This window comes from Python bivittatus, unplaced genomic scaffold (assembly GCF_059951505.1).
Source record: "Python bivittatus isolate LINGU-HERP-01145 unplaced genomic scaffold, Pbiv_v1 ctg000850_np1212, whole genome shotgun sequence".
In the NCBI taxonomy this organism is placed as follows: Eukaryota; Metazoa; Chordata; class Lepidosauria; order Squamata; family Pythonidae; genus Python; species Python bivittatus.
In genome coordinates, this window is record NW_028277112.1 from 49,154,989 (window position 1) to 49,179,115 (window position 24,127).

The 24,127-nt window shown below is 36.9% G+C and overlaps 1 protein-coding gene across 3 annotated transcripts in view; it reads left to right on the forward strand.

Annotated features, from left to right (window-relative positions):
• The window catches only part of CNTLN (centlein), a 224,771-nt gene that overhangs the window by 111,166 nt on the left and 89,478 nt on the right, over nucleotides 1-24,127 (forward strand). For all 3 annotated transcript variants that reach the window (XM_088129922.1, XM_088129920.1, XM_088129921.1), the window contains 5 exons: nucleotides 357-482; nucleotides 10,146-10,246; nucleotides 13,528-13,619; nucleotides 15,615-16,153; nucleotides 22,349-22,511. In XM_088129922.1, the coding sequence (XP_087986048.1) occupies nucleotides 357-482; nucleotides 10,146-10,246; nucleotides 13,528-13,619; nucleotides 15,615-16,153; nucleotides 22,349-22,511 (1,021 nt within the window). The remainder of the gene's footprint in view (nucleotides 1-356; nucleotides 483-10,145; nucleotides 10,247-13,527; nucleotides 13,620-15,614; nucleotides 16,154-22,348; nucleotides 22,512-24,127) is intronic.

The following is a 24,127-nucleotide window of genomic DNA, read 5'->3' on the forward strand; positions in this document are numbered from 1 at the left end:
GTTTACATTGTTTGTTCAGATCAGGAGTTTGCCTCAGTTAAAGAATGGTTGGTACAAGAAACTAGGAAAATAGGCAATACTTAACCTTTCCGTGAGACTGTATGACATCTTTACCTTTTATTTCTCTCTTTCAGCTATATGAGAGAGAGAACACTATTATCAAAAACACATCAAGTCTCAACTGTGGTACCCCATCTCCAATTTATATTTTTTAGATTAATTTACTTAGATCAACATTTAGGAGAGCTTCAGTAATTTCACTGAATGTTGCAATATCAAGTGTTGAAGCACTACTTTTTTCATTTGGTATTTAAAATTGATTTATTTCACAGAAAATTGTTTTCTTAAATTTACAGGCCTGGAAACAGTAAGAGTGGAAAAGAACGTTCAGATCCTCAGCATCTGCGTCAAGAAAATTCTGATGCAGTATGGAATGAGCTGGCATATTTTAAAAAAGAACACAAAAAGCTGTTGATTGAAAAGTGAGTTTATTTTAAAATACATATACATTTAGAAGTGTGTGGTTGATTTGCTTACCTTCTTCTTGCAGAGTCTTGAAGGCCAAACAAAGAATTCCTTTCAAATACCAAAAATTTAATCATCTTTCTCTACCAGAAATAGAGAAGCAAAACATTAGCCTCTTCCTACCCCCACTCCATAGCCCACCCTTAAATCAGTGACAATAAGTTTGCTAGCACTAAATGAAACAGTCTTGCATGAGCTAGGGATTGTGTTAATTAATGTGGCTCTCATCTGTTGGAGGTGTCGCTCTTCATTAGCCTGTATTTTACACACTGCCGTGCTTCATTTTTGGAATGAGGTGGTGAGGGGATAACCTAGCCAGCCATCCTTGTTTGATCTCCTTGATACATACGCAATGCAGAATGCCTCAGCTCTCTTGGTTCCTTGCCCTGTCCTGCTAATCCCAGCTGAGCTCATTATGGTGTAGCCTTGCTGCTACTCTTGGAGCCAGAGCTGTCCAAGCTAATTACTGGTAGCAACAAAGCCGCCTGTTAAGGGTCTGGAGTAGATCTGCTAACATGGTCCTTCATAGTGACCTGCAAAAAGCACGGGGGAGTTGCTCTCTTTCTTGCTGTGCACAGCCTGTCCTTCGGGTTTAGTGCTGATCCCTTTCACAGCTCTTTTAGCTGTGGTAAGGGTAAAACTTGGTGAAGGAATTCTTACTTTAGAAAACATCCAGTTTGCTTCTTTGATCTTATAATTCACAGACTATTATATTCACCCTGGTAAAGTAAGAAGTTTCCCTTTCATACTAGACAAAAGGAAGTTGGTTGGCATTGCATAATTAGCCTTTTAATGATGTTTTAAAATGTCCTTTGTCAAGTTGATTTTGTAATTTAGTGATGAGAACGCTTGAAACTCTGAACAGTTTTCTGTTCTTTTGAGACATCTCAGGCTTGTGCCTGCATTTTTAAAGCAACCAGAATATTAGCACAACTGTGGAATTTTAAAGATTGCCATTCACTTGGCTGTTAGAACTACCCTAATAAAATTAAGTTCACAACATCATATGTTTTGCATTTGTGCTGATTATGACAATAAGATCTTGTTGGGAAATATAATTCCAACCTCCATTGGAAGTTTTGATCATTCGTAACTTCTTAAATAGCAAGAAGAACCCTGAGGTAATAAACACGGTCTTAAGTTATTGATCCTCATTTGGTGCCTTCCAGAAGTATTAGGACTGTGAATCTCAGAATTCCCAATAAACATAACTGTCTTGGGAATTTTGAAAGTTGGTCTTAAGATTTCTGGACAGCACCATGCTGGTATATCTAATCTTTGACAACGTAGCTACTGTTGTGAGACCTCTCTATGGAAATTCTGAATATTCCACAATTAAAAATGTAATCTTTGCTGCTTTTTTCAAACTTCTGAAATTAATTTTATTCAATATCATTTCGACCACAAAATCCTGGTATGGCAGTCGATATGGATATTCTATTCTGGCAATATGTTTTGCATAATGCATTATTCTGATATTTCTTCCTAAGACTATGCACAGAAACAAAGCAGTGTTGAACAACACATTAGATTTATTGAAACCTTGATATTATTGGAAGAAGCACAAGGAAGTTTATGATGGAAACTGCTATATTATTATTATCGTTGGTCACACAGTCAGCCAGATATTTAGACTGGGTGTGGCATTTTATCCACCTATCCAGCCCTTCCCAAAAACCTGGGATAGGCAGATGTTGTTTGATGGTGTTTAAAGGTATTGTCGAAGGATGTAAACTGTTGTTGTTGTTATTTGATCCCTATCTACCTATTTTTCTCAACTGAAGTCAGTGAACATACCTACTACTCCTGCCTCCTATTTTCCCTACACCAACAACCGATGGGTTAGACTGAGAGAGAGGGACTGGCTCAAACTCACCAGCCAGCTTTCATGCCTAAGGCAGGCCTAGAACTCAGTCCCCTGGTTTCTAGGCCAGTACCTTAACCACTACACCAAACTGTAACACTAGCAGAAATAAAACTTGAGTGATTTATTCAGAGTTTTTGTATTAACTATATTGTGATTAATCTGAAGTAAATTCCTGATTTTTAAAATGGTCACTGCTCAGTCTTTAAATTTGTTTCCATTTGAAACAACTATCAGCAATTACAAAGATGAGATATCATATCTGGGCTACAAAATTCCAGATGAGCTCTGGATGACAGTAAAGAGTAAGGGCTTTCTGGGCCTTTTTGATGCATCTACAGTATTTGGCTGTCTGTTTGCAGCCCAGATCTGGTAACACTACTAGAAAGCTTATAAATTAATTACTATATTTCCCATGAAGATTTTGAATGATCAGTGTCCCTACTAAAAAAAGAAGTGACTATATTTTTTGATAATGGACATATTGCTTTGGAGATTTCAGTAGCACCTGCTAATACATTGTCTCAGACGTATTTTATCTGACTTGAAATTTGATCACTATTTTGAACGGAAAAGCTGCATGATATTAATATCTATTAAGTTTTTCAAAGATTTATCCTTAATCACTCATGGGGGAAAAAAACTCTAAATGCCCTGATCCTAAATTTAGGATCTCTTCCAAACTGCTTTTTAGCTGTGGAGTAAAATATTGTAAAACTTTGATTTAACAGACCAATGTGTCCACTGAACCAGAATGTCAGTTACATCCAAAAGGGATTTTACTCATGCTTATTTTATGCACCCAAAGTTTGCTAAGCCAGGTCCATTAAATCAAGGGTTTATTGTACTCTTACTGAGCTAATTGATAATTTCTATCATCATTTTAGCCTTTTTTGTTATATATCTACCATAGATTTTACAAAGTGCAATTTAGACTCTGGGTGTGGGTGTGGCTGCGCGCGCCTTCTGTTCTTAGCATAGTATCTTAGATGCTTATCTAGGGGTTTCTCAGAACTTCTTCTAGATCTTCAGTACTACAGCAATTGTAAATGAGCTTTGCAGTGTGCAGAATCTCCTCAAAACTGATAGTGCCATATCTTTGGCATCTATATTCTGAAATAGTACTATATTAGTCTGTACTGTATTGTGCCTATTTTGAGAAGTGCTGAGGCCAGGGAGCATTCTTAATAAAACCACTGTGTACTTATATCCTTTTTGTAGCTACTGAGCCCTTTAAAAAAAGGTATGTGGTTCAAATTCCCATTCCAGGGAAGACTTACTATAAAACAAATGCCTTTTATGACTGCTCAGTACCATATCTCAAGGTGTTGTGTTTCAACATGGAGGAAGAGAAAGCCTATTTTCTGCCAATAAACACACGGAAAAGTTCTCACTCATAGCTCTGATACTGAACAGTTTTTTCTATGAAATTTAAATTGTTTTCCTCTCTTTTCCATCCCCTCTCTCAACTTGCCTGTCTCACTTGGCTTTATAATTCCCATGTAAGTTAATATAGTAATTTCTATAGTTAATTAAAATACTGGAAATAGCATAATTCTTTTGTGCTTGTAGCTGCCAGTGGTGGCAATATGCATGGGAACAAAAAGAGAACATCTTCTTGTTACGTCTTTATTTGAGGTTGTAAATGCAAATAATATGACCATTATAATGTTTTTATTTGACAAATCATACCTTCATGCCCAGTTAGCTTCTATCTTAAGACCAGTTCATACGTTTTACCTGCATTCAAGCAGTGCTACCTATCATAGAGTATATGTGCTAGCAAGGAGAAAATGAATTAATATGTGATATGCTAAATGTGATGTTAAGTAACATGATACAAGAAACACAAGCAGTAAAAAAAGTTATTGGTTTTATTTATGTAGCATCTTTCTTTGCCTGGGTAGGGTGGACTGGATCAACTCACTGAATGAGAAGAGACAAAGCGTCCCTTAATTATTTCTCTTCAACCATGTCATGTTTCTCCCAACCATTGTTCCAAGAATACAGAGAGAAGAAATAATATGAGAATTGTTATTAAAAAGTTATATCAATTCTATTTCCAAAATTAAAATTCTGCCAAAATCCTTTCTGTTGTTAACCGTTGCCTTCATTTATCTCAAGGTGTACATACGCCCATTTACTTAAGCATGATTTTGAAGGAAAGCTGCTGTGGATGAGCCTGGAATTTTAATTTTGGGGAAAAAGTAGTGTGGAAAAGGAGCTTTTCTTTTATTGGATCTTCTTGCTGATGATCAATATAAGAAATGTTTGGGACCAGAGAAGAAAAACTGTTGCTGTGATTGATTTTGTAATTTTATAGTGTTTTTAGATTTGCCACATGTTCTTGTGGGCAGGGATGGGTCTCCTATGAAAGAGTTTATGTACAAATGAGGAAAGTATTATCTAAATAGAAAGTGTTTCACAGAGGTTACTACAGATAGGTATGAAATTATTTTTTAATAATTCTAACTACCATTAAACAGTAAGAGATTTTGAGTTTTTGTCACTCCTACTTCTTGGTCTTAAGTGGATTGAGGTATGCTGCAGAGTAACTCTTTTGTCAAATTGAAGTAATGAGTAGTATTTTTCACATAGAATTTGTAGTTGTGAGAACTTACCAATATGATTTATTAGCAACTCACTCAAAGGGAACTAAGGTTGAATGTTAATGTAGCAATAAAATGTAAATTCCTCCTTTTGTGCTTTAGGTTTGATTAGAACCCACTGAGGTTTAATTCAAATGTTATCTTTGCAATATTGGAGTAGTTTCAGTGTGGTCTGAACCTACATTGCTCTGATGTCTGTCAAAAAATATCAGGTGAGCAGTTGCTCCAACAATGATTGGTTTCCATGCTGCCATCATCATACACTATGCAGAGAATGCAGTATTTAAATAGGCCTTTAAGAGGTAATATAGTTAATTCCAGATAGGTTTTGTGCAGATTTAAATTTGTTTTTGTTTTTGTTTTGTTATTCTACCCCATAATCATATGGCATACCATGAAAAATCATACCCCTATTGGATTTTTTCATTAATTAATTTAGTTTGAGTAAGAACTTGCTTTTAACCTGCTGCAGTTTTTGTTCATCCCATTGCTGCGTTCTCATTTCTTGGCCATCAAACATAGGGCAGGAGTAGGGAAAGGCTGTAAAAGCTATCAAACAGACCAGAATGCTGTTCTATAACAATTACAAATTATAGTACAATATCAGAGCACTGGATAGAAATAAGTATGCATCTTAAGTCATTCTACTTGATTCCAAAGATTAAATTCAAACCAATTGTTTAAAACAATCTGTAGGAGTATAGACACAAAAAATCAGACCTACTGCTGATATGTGATTTAAAAATGAAAGAAACAAATAATTAAATGTATATAGAAAATCTCAAGTATATATTCTTAAATATGTGGTAGGGTCTTTTTTCTTGATAATATACCCACATCTGTCTGCTAAAACATAAGGGAAAATCTTATGCATAAACAAGGAAAAATGAAACAACTTGAATGATCATTAACTATGAACAAGAATGCTTTTACTCAGATGCTATATACTGAGCAGACCAATGCATTCAGTTATTTATTTTTAAGAATTATGTGTTCAAACAAGTGTACATTTTGTCAATTAAAATGTTTCCATAAAGTCTTGAAATTATGGGTACAATAATAACCTTCAGATCTTGTGAAACAGAAATGTGGGATCCAAGGTTCCTTCATTCCCTGTCTAGCTTCAGGATCATATCCTTCTCAGCAGGGAAAATAATAAGCAAACCACAACTGATGAAGGAGATAACTTTATTTCTCCTACTGTCTATCTTGAATGGTAAGCTGGCAGGGCTTTGGAAATGGTGGACAATCTTCCATAAGACTTCTCATGCCACCCACATAGGATTAGGTTGCCCCAGGCTTTATTTGTTCTAAATTCAACCAGCTGTAATTTGCACAGGCTATTCAGCAAACTCATTTTGGAAGATCTAGGATATGTTGATCCTGGACTAGTTGAGCATTACCAAACTGAAGTCACTTTGAGATAGCCCAAATTAACCAAGGATATTGTTCAAACCATTTAAAATAAATCATTTTCAGAAATATAAACAAGACTAAGAAAATTAAGGTATATTTATACTATTTTGTTATTGTTGCTGACATTCTTTTGGTGGTCTTATTCCCCAATGTGTGTGATAGTTTTTTGCTTTCTCACATAGCAGAGATCAGAACTTGCTCCAAGATTTGTTCTTGCTTTCCAGTGCTGTCAGTTGACAAGCATACATACAGACCTTTGGAAAGAACATGTTTTGCCCTGATTGCAAAGAAACGCAATTGCAAAGAAACTGAGTCTTAATGATGGAGGAGCAAAGGGAAAGTGTTTTGTGATACCTAGATTTGATTGCTTAAAAATCATGTCTGGTTCAAGATTATACCAGATCATATAGTCTTAAATAACTGGGTGGATATAGTAAAAGCATATTGAGCTATGCCATCCTTTGCAGTCTTATAGGTAGTCCTAATTTAGCAACTTCCTCATTTAGCGACCATTTGCAGTTATGATGGTAATGAAAAAGTTACTTTGCAATCAGTCCTCATATTTACAACTTTTGCAGGTCTGTGAAGCAAAGTAAAGCTGAAGTGGGATCATAAGCACAGTTGCAGTTTCACTCAGAGGCCACTTTGCTTAATGACCAAGTTGCTGGTCCCAATTGTGGTCACTAAGCGAGGACTACCTGCAATTTATGGCATCTTTATTGACAACAGAATAAAAGGGCAAAAAATTCAGCAATATTATGAAGGTTCATTGAGGAAACATTGGAGTTCTGTTTTTAGGTAGCTTGAAAAGGTAGTTTTTATGCTAACACTTCTAAATTTGTCTAACTTGTACTGATCTCAGAATATCTGAGAAGACTCATTGATCTGAATGAGAAAGTGCTAGTACATAATACTTTTACCAGTTTATGGAGCTAAGCAGCTATTTTTATTTTTGTCCATTTGTATGCACTAAATCTTCAAGACTCAAGGTGGCTTACAACATACTAAAATACAATAAAAATATCTAGAGTGTAATAAAACATTAAAGAAACAATATTTAATAATAAGAACAGTTATAGTACCTAGTAATAGAAAATATACAATGACAATTCATCATTCTCCAAGGGCCTGATGCTGTATATTTAAAAGCTTCCAAAAGGCCATCAGCAAAGGGGCCAGCCTAATTTCTAAAGGGACGCTGTTCATAATGTAGGGACTGCCAAGGAAAGGTAGTGTCTTTGTGTCACAGCACTCCACACATTTTGAAACTTGGGTATCACAAGCTGCTTTTCCCCGAAATACCTTTTTTAGATGGGTCAAATCCATTGGTGTAGGCAATTGTTTAAATATCTAGGTGCTTTGCACTGAATTGCAATCAGAATCCTATTGACAATCAATGCAGGGCCTGCAAAATATGTATAATATAGTTATAGAAATTAATCTCTAAAAGCATATATAGCAGTTTGCTACATTTTGAACCATCTGAAGTTTCTGAGTAGTTTTCAAAGGTAGCCCATGTAGAGTGTATTGCAGAAGTCTAAGTAGTGATTAGGGCATGAGTTATTGTAGTCATGTTTTTCTGGTCAAGGAAGGGCCATCACTGGTACACCAACTAAAGCTGGGCAAAGATCCTTCTAGCCACAGCCCCCAACTGCCCCTTTAAGCAGTTGGAGGCTGTGGACTTTGAGTCTAGGAGAACCCATCAATCATGGATGTCTTCCCTCAGGGGCAATGCCACCCCTTTGAGAAAAAGAACTACTATGAGCAAACAGTAACTCTGTCTTGCTTAGGCTCAGCTTTAACTTAACTCCCACCCAGACTCCTCACCAGAGCAGTCTGATGGTGATGGGCATTTGGGTATCATCAGCAGGTTCACATCTTGAACCAGTGGATGAACTATTACAATGGCATCATGTAGATGATAAAAACTAGAGGGGGAAAGAAATGTGTCCTACATGTACAAGGCCACAGGCAGATCTCTCTTCATCTACAATGACTGATTGAAACTACCCAATGAGGAAGGAATGGATCCACTGGAACACATTCCCCCCAATCTCTAACCCATACAGACAGTACAGATGGATAACATGGTCAATAATATTGAAAGTACATCAGAGGTCTAATGGGATCAGAAAGGGTGCAGTCCCCCCTCTAGATCCCAACAGAGGTCTCAGCCAGCACAGCCAAGGCAGTTTTCATCTGAAGCCCAAGTGAGGAGCCTGATTTAAAAGAGTCTAGATAATCTGCTTCCCCTAGGGTGCTCTGAAATTGATTCCCAAGCATGGTTTCAGTAGTCTTCCCTAAAAAGGAAATGTTGGAGACAGGGTGACAGTTATCTAACACACCAAGATCCAAGGAAGGCTTCTACGGAGAAAGTGCATCAATGCCTCCTTCAAGGATATAGGAAATACCTCACCAAAAGTGAGATATGGGACCCACAATATTCCTTTCCTGCTGGACCTAATGGGATGGGTAGATGTAATCAGGGAGGGCAGTCCTTCAGATAACCTAGCCCATACCATGTAGGCCTTTAAAGGTCAAAAACAGCACCTTGAATTGGACCCAGAAGCAAACTAGTAACCTGCACAGCTCATGGAGCAGAGGTATACTGTGTGGCCTTCTAGGGGCACACATAACTGCCCCTGCTGGTACCTTTTGCACCAGCTGAAATTTCCAGATACTCTTCAAAGGCAGCCCCACATAGAGCGTTTTACAAGAGTCCGTTTGGGAGGTGACCAGGATGTGAGTAACTGTGAGCAGAGCCTAACGATCCAGGAATGGGCACAACTGGTACACAACATGAAGTTGCCACAAGCAGGAGTCGTGAGTCCAGAAGGACCTCCACACTGTGCACTAAGGCAGTGTCACCCCATCCAGTGCTATAGTGGAACTTGAAATGAGGTATGGGTGCTTCCTGTTTTGTGCATGTAACTCCTCTACTCCACAAGCTGCACTGATGCTTCCAGGTGCAATTGAAGGTGTTGATTGTCACCTATAAAGCCCTTCATGGCTTAGGACCTGAGTACACATGAGACTACTTTTCTCTAGTTGTTTATGCCCATCCAGTAAGATATGACACAGTTGGATCATTTCAGGTCCCATCTGTAAAGGATTGTCATCTTGTTGTTGTTGTTCAGTCATTACTTTGTCATCTTACAGGACCCAAAAGACAGACCTTTTCTGTGGTTGTGCCAAAAAGACAGACCTTATCTGTGGATGTGACTTCTCTCAGAAGTCCGGCCCTCATCCTGTTGTGTTTTCACAAAACTTTAAAGTCCTGGCTCTTTCAATAGACCCTGGAGCAGGGTAGGCATTGATACAGTCCCTGGAATGTTTACATTCATATTTTATTATTACCAGTTCTTGTTTTATTCTACTGTAATGTGATGTGAAATTATGTCCTCCAAGTATTGATAGATAATTATCTCCTTCACTCCTGAACATTGACTCTATATCTCAAAATGACAAGAATTGTTCAAAAACATTTAGACTGCTACAGATTTGCCTCCCTCCTCCCCAACAGAAATATTGACTCTTTTGTATCACTGAATTGGGATATATCCTTCTATTCTATACCTATTTTCCATATTAGTCTGATTATGTGAATCTATTGCATTAATCAAATTTAGTTCCACAGTTTTGATTCCGTTTAAGATTTTTGTAGCATGTGACTTATTTGACTTTTTTGGCATTCTTTCTGTAGAACACTAAATTTTTGTGTGTATTTCTAGACTGAATTTAGAGGAGGAACTGGATCAGATGAAAGTGCATGTCTCTAGAGATAAAACTATAATACAAGAGTTGAATATGTGTCTGCAGCAAGAAAGAGAAGGTAAGTTTGATTCAGCCATCATGACAATCTACAGATAGTCCTTGCTTAACATACACTCATTCAGCAATCGTTTGAAGTTATGACATAACAAGGGCTACTTACAACAGGTACATGTAGTTGTGGCCATTGCAGTGTCCTGACTGCAATTCAGGCGACCAGCTCACAATTACGATGGTTGCAATAGCCTGTGGTCATGTGATTGCCATTTGCAACCTTCACTGCTGGCTTCCAACAAGCAAAGTCAGTGGGGATGCCAGCAGCAGGTCACAAATAGTGACTGCAGGACGCTGCAACTGCATGGATTTTGCCTAACAGCAACTGGGACTGATGGAACTGCTGTTGTAAGTTGGTGTTGTCATGTGATGTCGCGCCTTATGACAACAACAGACAACAACAGCTTAGCAACAGAGTTCCTGGTCCCAGTTACTATTGGTAAGTGAGGACCACCTGTATGCTTTGAGCTAAGTCTCTAGGTGCTGTTCATATGGATTGCATATGAAAAATTATTATAAAGTCTATAATCCAAATTATGAACACAGCAATTATTTTACAGTTCACATTCATAGTTTCCTTTGCTTTTTGTAACGATAACACATTTTGATCCCTTCAGATGAATGAAGAAACAATATTCTTTAGAACCTCTTCCACTTTCATAATTGATTCATTATTCTGGTTATTATATTAAACTAAATCACACTGGTCCTGTAAATGCTAATATTGGCAGCTGGCAATTTACTGGCAGCTCATATTTTTCCTTAGTAACTATAATTGAAGATTATGAAACCAGACTTACGTTTGTGTCTGACTAGCACTTTTTTAGGTTTGCTGCCACAGGCAAAAGTCAGTATTAATAATACAAAAATAAGTCAAGTTTTTAAGTGATATAATATCATGTAATCACAAATTCAAGTGGTCTGATATGTATTTGGGGAGATAGCATAACATAAGGACCTTTTTTTTAAGTGGTCCTACTTGCATTAAACAAGACCATATTGTTATATAGCTCCAGAAGGGAAGACCTCAGGGAACTGGAGGGGTAGGGGGAAAAAATGGTCTTGAACAGAATTACAGGGCTAGCTAGAGCTTTTTGCAGCAGCATTCCTCCAAAAGGTTGGAGATGATGTTGATGATGATGTTACTATATGTGGTGTGCATTCTGGCAGATAAAATTTATATTGTTTTGCTTGACTGAAATGAACATTTTAATGAGTCTCACTGACGTCTGTTACATTTTGAATCCCTAACATTCTGGATCATGGAAAAATATTAAGATCCTTTTTCAATTTTTTTTTAGTCTACTTAAAATATAGAGTATTTGTTAGATATAGTAGTTGTATATAATTCATATATCTAATTCTGTTATATGATTGAGTGCTTTGATCAGTTTATTATTAAAAACTAAAAGAAAATCTCTGAAAAGTAAATGTAGATGTAAAAGCTACAATTGATATTCAAATGAGTGAATATTTTGAAAAAGATTAAAAGTAGAAAATGTATGTAGTACCACTGTGCTAAGGGACTATGCTTGGAACTAACATGGGTGAAAATAGATTCATATCAAGGTAAAGGTATATATTCCCCAGCTGCACAATTTTTTCCACTTTGGTTATCTTTAGAGTATTGCTCCATTTATTTCACGAACACAGAAGTTTTAATTGGGCATGACAAGTTCCAAAGACAAAAGAAAGGGCTAATTCACTCTAACAAACTTGTTAGTCACTGTTTATGCCAAGATGATTGCTAACCTACAGAGAGTAGCATGTTTTTCTTCCACTTGTGCTTTGTTTGTAAATTGAAGATCATACTTGACCTACTCTGTCTACTTATAGTGCTGAATGGGGTCGTTAAAGGAAATGTTTACCCCATATTCATAGATATATTTTATAAGGAATATTATTTCCTAATATTTACAACTTAGTTTTGATGTAATTAGTTTCCTTTATATAACCTACTTACAATTTCTCTGTTGTTGAGCATTTTATGAAAGGCAGTTGAATGTGTGCACTGACATCATTGGAAAATATTGGAGCAACTTTTGGGCAGGCTGCAAATTTGGTGGTATAGTCATTAAGGGATGAAAATCAGGGCAAGGTATTTGTAGGTGAATGGCTTTTCACTTGATCCTGACAATTTCCAGTAGATAGTTAATTGGAATGACTTATGAAAAATATTAGAACTCTATCAGAAAGGATTTTCATACAGCAGTTAATACATAAATTTTTGAGCAATTATCATTTTGTAGAGTTCATATTTCAGACGATATCCTTTTTCTACATAATGGTTAATCCATTATACAAGCCAATTTTGAGGTGTCAAGTTTGGAGCTAGACTGAGGAGTAGCCTGTGATATTGCCAAGTGTTCAAAGTGATGTATAGAATTATTGGTCATCAGTTGATTTCTTTTTGAGGTTTTAATTGTTTTGAATCTAACATTTCAGTGGAATGTCATATGTGATTTATTCTATAAAGTGTATATTTCATCTTACAAAAACAAGAGGTTAAAATTCTGTCCATTATAAGTGGTCCATAAGGTTTTGTTTGCTTTGTTCACCAGCCACTCTAATCCTCCTGAGACGGGATAAGATCAGAGAACAAAACTACAAGTGACTATATAGATATAAAGATAGTGAATTCTCTTTCTTTGGCACAGAGGAATAATCTAAAAAAGTATGAAGATGCAAACAGAAGTATAGCATCTTTAAACTATACAGATAGTCCTCGACTTACAACCATTCGTTTAGCGACCATTCAAAATTATGACAGCACTGAAAAAAGTGACTTATGACTGGTTCTTGCATTTAGGATGGTTGCAGCGTCCCCGCAGTTACATGATCATGATTCGGGTGCTTAGCAACCGTCACGCATTTACAATGATTGCAGCGTCCTGCAGTCACATGATTGCCATTTTTGCAACCTTCCAAGCTGGCTTCTGACAAGCAAAGTCTATGGGTAAGTCAGCAGGAAAGGTTGCAAGTGGCGGTCATGTGACATCTTGCTTAACGACCTCACCACTTAACAATGAATTTTCCAGTCCCTATTGTGGTCGTAAGTCAAGGGATACCTGTACATCTATTGTGCCTTTGAAAAGCTGGTGAAAAATCATGCTACAAGAATTATATAGCATAAGATTTTTTAAAAGTCAGATTTGAGACTGACCAGATGGCTTGACAAGAAAATAGACTACAATATTCTTAGTTAATGAACTCATTTCTTTATAATGCCTTAGTATTGTTTTACTTGAATATTAGGTGTCACAATGTATTATTTATTCTTATTTCAAGAGCTGCTCTTTAAACTTGGTGAAGAAGATGGGGTCAACAGCAGTACTCCAAAGAAGAATGTGAAAGAAATACCAGCACAGACATTACAGAAGGTATCCTAATCTGCCAGATATTGAGCTCAGCAAGTTAAATCTCAATTTCAGTGTAAGGGATCATATGTTAAAAGACAGAACTGATGACTATAAGCCATGTGTTCTTTTTTTAATTACTACTCATAATTCAAAATAATTCTAACTGTCAAAATTGTGTCAGAAATCAATGCTTATAGAATGTGTATTTGTGTGTGTGAGGGTGTATAAGGAAAAAGAAATTTTTAAAAAGGTTTAAGAAACAATGAAAGGAGAAGGCAATTTAGAAAGATTTTTGATGACATAAAAGGATATTTTTTATTTTTATAGCTGTAATTGTGTGTGTGCATGCGTGTGTGTGTAAGCCTTACTTTGCTTTATGGTAAAACACATTAAAGATCATACCTGGTGGCTTTTGGAGAGGAGACTTGGCAGCATTAATTATTTTAGAATGCTAGCTCCCTTATTTCCTTATGTTACTTAAGTTGATAGAGTGAATTACTAGCTTCTCTGGTACATGTTTTCAAAAGGAGTGGAATTAAAGGAGAGACTGACATTTTATTAAGCCCCATCTACAGGTAGTCCTCATTTAGCAACCACAATTAGGACTGGCAACTCGGTCATTAAGCAAAGTGGTCACTAAGTGTGCTTATGATCTTTCCTCAGCTTTCCTTTACAGATCTGCAAAGACTGTAAATGTGAGGACGGGTGGCAAAGTTACTTTTTCATCACTGTCGTAACTGCAAATGGTTGCAACATGAGGTAGTTGCTAAATGAGGATTACCTGTACTAGTATATTGGAGAAGATGGGGACAGCCTTCAGGTCAGATTTACTGTAGCTCCCTGTCCCTGTGCAGGTAGTCCTTGCTTAGTGATCCTAATTCGGATCAGAATTTCCATCTCTAAGTGAAGCGGACATTAAGCGAAACATCACATGACCACATCACTTAGCAATGACAGTTCCAGGAGTCCCAGTTGCAGTCATTAAGTGAGGACTGCACGATCATTCAGCGAGAACCTCACACTTCTCCTGCCTTGCGGGAACTGCCTCCACTTCAACTCCCCCCGCCTATCTCCCCCCAATCTCTGCCCTTTTGGCTGCCCTACACAGCATGGCCAAGATGAAAAGGCCACTGTATCCTGCTGCCACTGCCTACCTGCTGCCTCTTCTTTCAACCACCAAAGAACTGGTATAGTCAGTGTAGAAAGCTGAAGTACAACAGAGTTAGAATAGCAGACTTGTTTTAAATCCCGAAACAAAATCAAAACCAAAATTGTAGTCATGAGTACCACGTAATTCTCTTTTTAAACAGTTGAGTAACTTTAAAATGTGATTGATAACTATTTCAAAAAGGAAACATAACAATTATATTTAGAGGTACTGCTTTGATACTTTAATTTGTAAATACTGTAATTCTTTACTTACAATTCCTGGATGATTTCTGCATATAAAATTGTACTTTTGTCAAATGAAGAAGTATTCTGAGGCCTGCAGGGTGCCATATGTGAGAACTTCCTGAAAACATGTCATTAATTGTGCAGGATTTATTCTTTCAGGCAGTATTTAGACTGAACTGTGATCGTTGAATCTACTTCATTTTTTAAAAAATCAGCAGTATTAAAACATCCTTTATAGGGTTGAATGGTTAAGCAAAATTAATTTTAAAAAACATTGAATTTATAAGCATTAACTTTAAAATTACTGAAATTATAAATATTTATTGATCAAATATAGTTCCTTTTAAATTAATGTTAGGAATGTATTGCTTTGTTTCACTTTTGTGTCACCTCATAGAGAATTTTAACTTCTTTACCATCTGCCCTTTGTTTAACAGATGTATTATTGCAGTCCAAATGTATTCATTCACATTACCTTGAAATTATTTTTCAGTTAGTTATTTGAAATAGCTGTGTTGGATGCAATTTTATTTCTGGATATTATATAGGTCATTAAAGCATAATGGAAAGGCTGGCCTCTATGTAAAAGATTAAAAGTAATTTTTTTCATATTGTATTTAGGTCTCACAATTGGAAAGAAGAATAATGGACTTTGAAAAAGAATCCAGGAAGTTGAAAGAAATTAATAAAGGGTTAGTTAAGGATAAAAGTGACCTGAAAATATTGCTTAAGCAGCATATAGACGATGTAGGGGCCAGAGAAAAGGAGTTGAAGATACTTGTGGAAAAGATCACAGAAGCAAAGGAGGACAAAGCAAAGCTTCAGTCAATAACAGATAGATTGGAAAAAGAGGTCACCTCTCTGAAGAGGCAAGTGGCAGAAGGAAATTCCTTGAAAAATGAAAACGAGGATTTGCTGAGTCAAGTGAAGCAACTGCAGAGCTTACTGGACAGAGCAAAAATGGCTGACTTAAAGGCCACAGTGGAAACAGCTTGTGGACAATGTAGGCATAAGAGTACAGGTGCCAGTGTCAAACTGAAAACAGGAAAGAAAAAGAGCTTAGTGGAACATCAGTCTCTTTGCAATCAGTCCATCAAGGTTATGAGTGGTGCATTTCAGAACTTCAGTAAGGACGGCTGGGAGGATATGAGTGAAAGCAGGTACGGCTCTCATTAACTTAGCTCTGTAGAAGGGACACTGTGCATATGTAAAACACTAGCAAATAGAAATTGAATTTCAACTACTGTCGATTTGGTATGCAGAAAAAATACTGTCAGAGTCTTTGAAATATCTTGGGAGGTCTTGTTCTGAGTTTATTGACTGAAATTTGCATGCAAAATTAGCCACAACTGCATGAGTATTTGAATAGGTGCCAGGAAACCCAAAAGAAGGCAATGCTTGATTTCTTCTAGTGATGCTATTTTCATGCAGTCATGAGGCTTGAAATTGACAGTTTGGCAGGTTGATTTAATTTGCTGGCCCTTTGCATATTCACTGCTGACAGCTAAGGATTCCCAAGCAAGCCTATGAAGTCAGTTTAGTTATCTTGTGACATGCCGACCCAGGAGGAGAAACATTTTCCCCCTTAATTTGGTTAGATAAATTTTGAATGACCCATTTCATCTTGCTACCAGATGTCTACAAGCTGTTTTATGTCCTTTAAATTAAGGACCATCCACACTAATTATTTCATGTATGTTTTATGCACAGTCATTGTACTAACTTTAATTGAATGATTGCTGAAAATTAGTTCTGTAACCATAAGTATAACTCCATAGGTGTGAGATCCCACAACTCAAGAAAAGTTATTTCTAAGATTTAAATAATGTGTCTTATAGTGATTTCATAAGCTCTAAGAGACTATGAGTGCAAAGTTTCTTAGCTTTCCACTTGATTCTACTTTATTTACATAATTCAGAGACAACCAGAGATATTGTTCAGACAGGCCTTATGTTGGACTTTTTAGTTTTTAGATTGATATCCTGCCTTTTCTTCAGGGGTCAAAGCATGAGTGTATGTATGGATGGATTTTTTTTAAAACCTGCCAAAATCAGATAACTTTCAGCAGCTTACAAGATTATCCAATACATTAAAATACCTGTGAAAAAATAGCTTTTCTTCCCATTTTTCTCCATGCAATAACCCTAGCAGGTAGGTTTTTCTGAAAACGAATGATTCTTCCAAAATCATTCAGTGAGCTTCTACAGTTGAGGGTGGACATGAATCTGAGTCTCCCCGGTCCTAGTCCAACACCTTAAACTGTTCATCATAGACACTGTCCACTGTGTTAATTGCTAATTAATTAATTAATAGTAACCTCTGGATAACCAGATATGGTTTAGCTTTTATATAAGAAAGAAAGAAATCTTACTAGTTCTCATTTGTAGAACTTTAAGCTTTGTATATTACTCAAGTTCAGCTATTTATAATTTAGATTTATGAAAATAGTAAGGTTGATTTGGACAATATTTGCTTTAAACAAATGAACATATTGATCTGAGTCACAGTTATCTTAGTTTGCATAACCATGAATAAACCATAATTGGTTGGTTTCATACAATATAATAATCTAGAGATGATGGTTTATAAACAATAATGACCAAGTTTAAACAACATTTTAAACCCAAACCAAACAATATGTCAATCATATAGTTGCCTATTCAGTTCTTTCTTTGCTATTGCAACTTACTTGTGGTTAGAGGAAATGGAAGCATGAAAATCATTCAAATTATGGAAAGGTAGGCACTATTTGACAACTGGGGCCTAGTTTTTTTTTTTTTTTAGATTTTTTATCCCACCTTTATTATTTTTTATAAATTTTATTTATTTATTTATTAAACTTATGCCTGCCCATCTCCCCCGAATGGGGGACTCTGGGTGGCTTACAACATATTAAAACAATAAATAAATATACAGTTAAAATTTATAAGAGGACACATTTACAAAGAATAAAAGGAAAAGGAAAAATCCAGGAGGCCAATGGAAGCAACACCAGGCCTCTAGGGGGCTAGCCTACCCCATATCTGATGACCTTCCTCCCCACCCCAGGCCAGATGGCAGAGCCAGGTCTTCAAGTCCCTCCGAAAGGCCAGGAGTGAGGGGGCCTGTCTCACCTCCAGGGGCAAGATGTTCCAAAGGGCAGGGGCTACAGCAGAGAAGGCCCGCCTTCTGGACCCCGCTACTCAGAGTTCTTTTGGCAAGGGGGTCTGGAGCATGCCCTCTCTGTGTGATCAGGTGAGACGGGTTGAAATTGTGGGGGAGAGGCGTAACTCATAACTTCATAATTCATAACTCAAGGCAGCAAACTCACCTATTATTTCTTTCTTCTATTTTCCCCACAACAACAACCCTGTGAGGTGAGTTGGGCTGAGAGAGAATGACTGGCTCAAAGTCACCCAGTATACCTTTTTGTACCTCCTGAGCCTCTCATAGAAAGTCCCCCCGCCCCACCAATATTTATTCATTTTGGAAAATCTGGGGAGGAGATTAAGGTAAAATAGGTGGGAAGAGGCTTAATGCAAAAAAAAGAATCTCATGGCCATGTCCACTTTTGGAGTGTCCTTAATGTGCTGTGCAAAGCCTAGTGTAACTGTCAAGCCAACCTAGGTGCACATTTTTATATGTAATCAAGGGATAGTGTTGAGAGATACAATGATTCTTCCCATAGAAAATCCTTTAATTAATGGACCTTGCTTATAAGCTCCAAGAAATCCCAAGGTGAAGAGTACCTTCTGAGTGATTCATGATAAGTTCAAATTTTTCTTTCTCTTCCTGATTATTGCATGATTGTTCTATGGCAATAAGGCACAAATGTGTTATTTTTTCATTTTGCTCATCATCGTGGAGCTGATTTTTCTTTATTGCATTCTCTATGCATTATATACATGTAATATATGTAATATATTCTGTAATATACTTGCACAGAACTAGCATTAGTTGCTTTCTACAGCTGAGGAGGTTTTTGGTGGGTGGTGTTCCTTGTATTGTATATGGTTCTATTTCTGTATGGCTTCCATTCTCCCCTACTTTCCTAGTTAATTACCAGAGCTGTAGCATGATTATAGTCCTCTTTGCATCTTCTTTTGAAGCTGACAAACCATTTTGTGGTCTTCTTTTCTGATTTTTCTTTGTTCTACTTCATATTTTCTATCTCTAAATGCAAAAAAAAAAAAAAAAAAACACCCAACAACAACCCAAACTCTGATATTTTTGCCATTTGTCACCTCTTGGTATAGTGGATTGATGGTGGATTACCACTTTATTTTGAGACTATGGCCATGAGAACTTAGTTTGGAACATGTTGCCTAGAGGTAGATACTCAAATTTGTCTTCTGTACCTTGAAGAGGGGTGTCATGTGAAAACTCACCCATAATGCCAAAAAATTATGAAATAGGTTAGTTGTAATTAGTAATATCTCCTGCTATCTTTCCTTTGGGATAAAGTGCTTCTAATTAGAGGCTTATTGTCAAGTGTATGCTGTAGACTATAGTCTCTATCTCACTAGCTTGACTGACAGAGCAACTATCAGTTATGATCAGGGCCCTGATGCTGTCTTCAGCAAACTCAGTACCAAGCATAGTTTTTATTATAATCAGTCCACCCACTCTAAGCTACCCCTTGGCTTCTTGTAGTTGAAGAAAAAAGAAAATAAGAGTTATTCTGAATGCTCATATAGCATATCTCTCCCTCCAAAATGAAGCATTTGCAGCCAAATTTGCCTACTCTGAAATTTTCTCTTTAGAGCCATCAGTGATATGGATTTAAAACTTCATTGCTACCCTTGCTGAATTTGCCATTGCCAAAAGTTGGATTGGTCCTAACAATGGAGGCCTGACCAGGCCACATGCAGTCCACCTGAGTTTTTAAAGAAGTCAATAAATTCACTTTGCTGCCCCAAAAGATGTTCTGATGAGTGCTTCCAATGCCCCCAGGCCTCATTGCCACCACTAGCTCCAGTGCTTCTGCTACTCCACTAGCTGCCGAACAGCTGATCAGTGCACCAAGTATTCCTCTGTGGCCTGCAATTATTTTTAAATTATCAGCATGGCCCTTCTCCTCCACAAGTCATTCAAGGCTGGTATAGTACATTTTAGGGAAGACTAACCACCTGTGGGAGAGCCAGTTTGGTGTAGTGGTTAAGGCATCAGGCTAGAAACTGGGAGGGTTCTAGTCCTGCCTTAGGCAGAAAGCCAGATGGGCCAGTCCTCCTCTCTCGGCCCTAGGAAGCAGGCAGTGGCAAACCACTTCTGAAATCTTGCCAAGAAAACTATAGGGACTTGTCCAGGCAGTCACCAGGAGTCAAGACTGACTTGAAGGCACTCCCTCCCCCAAAAAGCACACCTTCTATGGGCTCCATTTTGATGGAGAGATTAGAGTTTAGAGATGTGTTCTCAGTTTTCTTTTCTTGAGCACATTCCTTTCTGCTTTCAGAGTTCCAAGCATCCCCAGAATCAACAGTTCTTTGCTTCTTATTACTATGGCATTCTCCATAGAGAGTTCTACAAGAAGGCCTGAACTCACCACCATGCTTCTCATCCTTTGTCTTAATGCATAAGGTGGCCGGCTGGCTGGCTACTAGTCTCCCTCCCTCCACTATCAGGCATTGCCTAGTTATAAAGTCTGTTACATTCTCCCTTTTTAGGTTCATATCATTCCCATCTTGCATAAGCAATATGGTTGCTGAAAAAACAGCAGCAGTTTTGGGGGGGGGGCATCCTTCACCAGGGAAGAGGAAAGTTCTATAAACTCTTGACTTTCAACCTCTGTCTGTAGATCCCATTCCAAAGAGTTATAAGAGTTAAATCTATCTGGAGAGTAGGCAGAGTTACTTACTGAAGTTGTCTGTTGTATATCCATTTTCTGCTGCTTCAGAGGCTTGGATGGGATCTGCATTGTGGAGTGTACATGCCATCTCTTCTTCCTTTTTTCCATTCTTGACTCCTTTTGTATATTTCTTTTGATTATGGTACTTATGAAGCCAATTTTATTGAGTTGTAGCTGAAACAGGCAAGTGACCTCCCAGGCATTACAATATATAAAACATAAATTAAAGGTAATATAAAAATTAGAATAGCAAATATAAAGATCAAAGAGCTTAGATTTGGAGCTTCTCAACTTCTCCAGAAAATCAGGTCTTCCAAAAGGAAGGATTTTCATTTTGATTCTAAATAAATAATCTTGGACACTTTCCAGTGGCCAGATATCAGATACAGTCATCTTCTGAGGATAATGGACCTTATATAGAGAAACCTCTTGAAGTACAACAGCAAACTTCACCTTATGATGTTCAGTATTCATCAGTGCTCATTTGGAGATTCCTCATTTTCATTTTATTTATTTGCCTGGAAAGTTTATTTATAGTGAGGAATGACAAGTGTTATTTTATTTTTCAAGACACAATTGTTGCAGATACTGCTCAGGAAAGCAAAATAATATACCTTATTCAGCACCCTCCACTAAAGTAAGGCAAGAAGGTTAGATATTTATCTGATAGCACAAAGATGTCCAGTATATTTTGGATATATTTATTTTCTTTCCCAGAGTCAGTTTCCTGTTGCCATCATCTCAGCACATTAAACTGGAGAACTGTCTCCCACCAATCCCCATATTTGTTGCTTCATAAAGATAAGCTGAAGCCTGATGTTTTCTTCCTTTCTGGATGTTTTCTGATTTTTAGGTTAACCAGCCTATTGTATCTCCCTACAATTTTTCCTCAATTGACTTCCATTATTTATGCTATAAACTGGCAGACAAGATATTCCATAACAGATCAGAGCATATTCTACAGGAATTGTAGCGTCTTCTACAGCTTTTCTTTGTGGAATTTCGCTATTCAATATGTAAGCAGTTTCATTGTCACAGCAACTGTTATGCAGCACTATCCTGATGTTTAGGCATGGATTGATATATTGTTTGGAGAAGTAGTTCTGTCATCTGTCTTCTTTTAGAAGAGCACCTGCCCCATTTCTATGGGAAGGCTTGCTAATCACCCATATTTGTGATGCATGGATATCACAATGAACATAGTGCTTACCCGCAACTTGGTCTTTAAAGTAGTCATCTGTTTATTCATATTATCCAAAATGATTTCCTCTGCTCCATGTTTATTCACATGGGTAACTAGCAGTCACTGGGAGAAGGGAGCCATTCCCAGGAGCATGCAGTACATCTCCTGCCAAAAATCTCTTCAGCTATAGAAGGTTCCCAATGAGGGTTCTGGATAAGGGCATCACCTATAAGTCTGATTGTACAGGAGTTACAGCAGTGAATTTATTTACTCTATAATTGGGTAGTTGGAGACAATTAAATTTAATACCAGTAAATCATTTCTTCTTTTCAAATATGCTCTTCTTAGTGACTCTGAAATACTGAATTCTGAAAACCTGGAGACAAAAGCAGCACAACATACTTCATTGACAAAAAAAAATGATCAGCAAGAACAAAATAAGATAGAGGATGATAAAATAACCCCAAGCAGTATCTATTCAGAAGATGAAAGCAAATTATGTCAGAAAAAGGTAAGGTTTGAGCGACTTCAATGCATTCAGTTATGTTGCTGACAAATATTTAAAGGTAACTGAATAACATAGTCTCTTATATCAGTCATCTTGTTTACCCACCATCAGTGATCCAAAATTTAAGTTGGTGCAGTCCACAACCCAGGATGACTACACTAGACTACATGAGGGTAGTTTGTCACTATCAGTTTTTGCTTTTGAAAACATATTTGCACAGGATAATTCACTAGCTCTTTTAACTATCTTGAAAATCTGTCTTTAGACTAACTATTTCACAGTAGAGATAATCTTTTATATTTGAATCTAGTCATATTCCTTCAAGAAAATTACGTTTTTGAGATCTTTTATCCTGAGAATATTTTTTTCTGTTTCCTAACATGAATTAATGCAGGCATATCCTAATCTTTATATATGGACATATACCTCTTTTAAGCAGGAGAATTGGTACTAATTTGTGACTGGACACAAAGCCATTTCAATAGCATGTTTAAGATACCCTTATAGATTAGTGAATGACAGGAACAGAGAACCAATACCATTTGCATAGTCCACATTGTTCCTCTAAAAACATATTAATAAATGGCAGGAGTTCAAATTCTGCAGAAACATTAGTTATATTACACTGACATTGTATGATTTAAACACTTATGCAATTGTCAGCTATTGTTCAGATTGTATTATGTTGAATATGTTAACATTTGCAATAATAAATAACTAATAAACCCAGTCTTAAGCATTTACATTCTGGTGCAACAGATCTTGGGCCCAGCTCATACAAACACAAGTCATACACAAGTGTCGTAACCTTATTAGAAATAACAAAGTGAAAGCTGACCTATATGGCATTTTGCAATACTACATCTCACATATATACCATTGTGCTATTCCCTAGCAGAATAAGCACCGTTATGGAAACAGAAGAAGAATATTAAGTAATAAGCAAAATAAATGGGAGGCAAGAGATAAGAGAAAACAATGAAATGCATATTACACTAACTCATTTCTATTCTTGCAAACCAGTCAGGCTGCCATCTTGTCCATACAACACTTTATACAGTGCCTTTTATTCTTTAAACTTCTGACTTCTCTCTTTTTGAAGTACTCATGTCCATTCAACTAAACCTTTCTTGGTCTTCCTTTCCTTTATGACTTGTTTTGTGATTAAGCTTCATTCATTCTGTCCATATGGGCTGATCACCTCAACAGACTTCTTTCATCTGGTCACCATTCACTTTTATGTTCCATCCAAATTCATTAAACTGCCATTTATTCTTGACTCTATCTCTTCTTGTTTATCACACACATATATCTTAAGTAATTCATTCCACTGTATTTCAATGTAATGTTTCTCCTAACATACCAGCTCCCATTTTCATACAATAAAGTAAGTGGAAGCCCATTTTTACTTCTTTTGACAAACTTCCTGTTGCCTTTCTCTCTGGATTTGCATATCTTAAATCATCTCCATCCATTTTCCCATCATTACTAAACATTCTACCATAGTGCATTAATTCAATTTCTTGCTCTAATTTTCCCCATTTATCTGTAACTTACATTCTCATGCATATTTTATTTCTATGACATATTGCTCTTATCGCACTCAACAAGCAATTTTC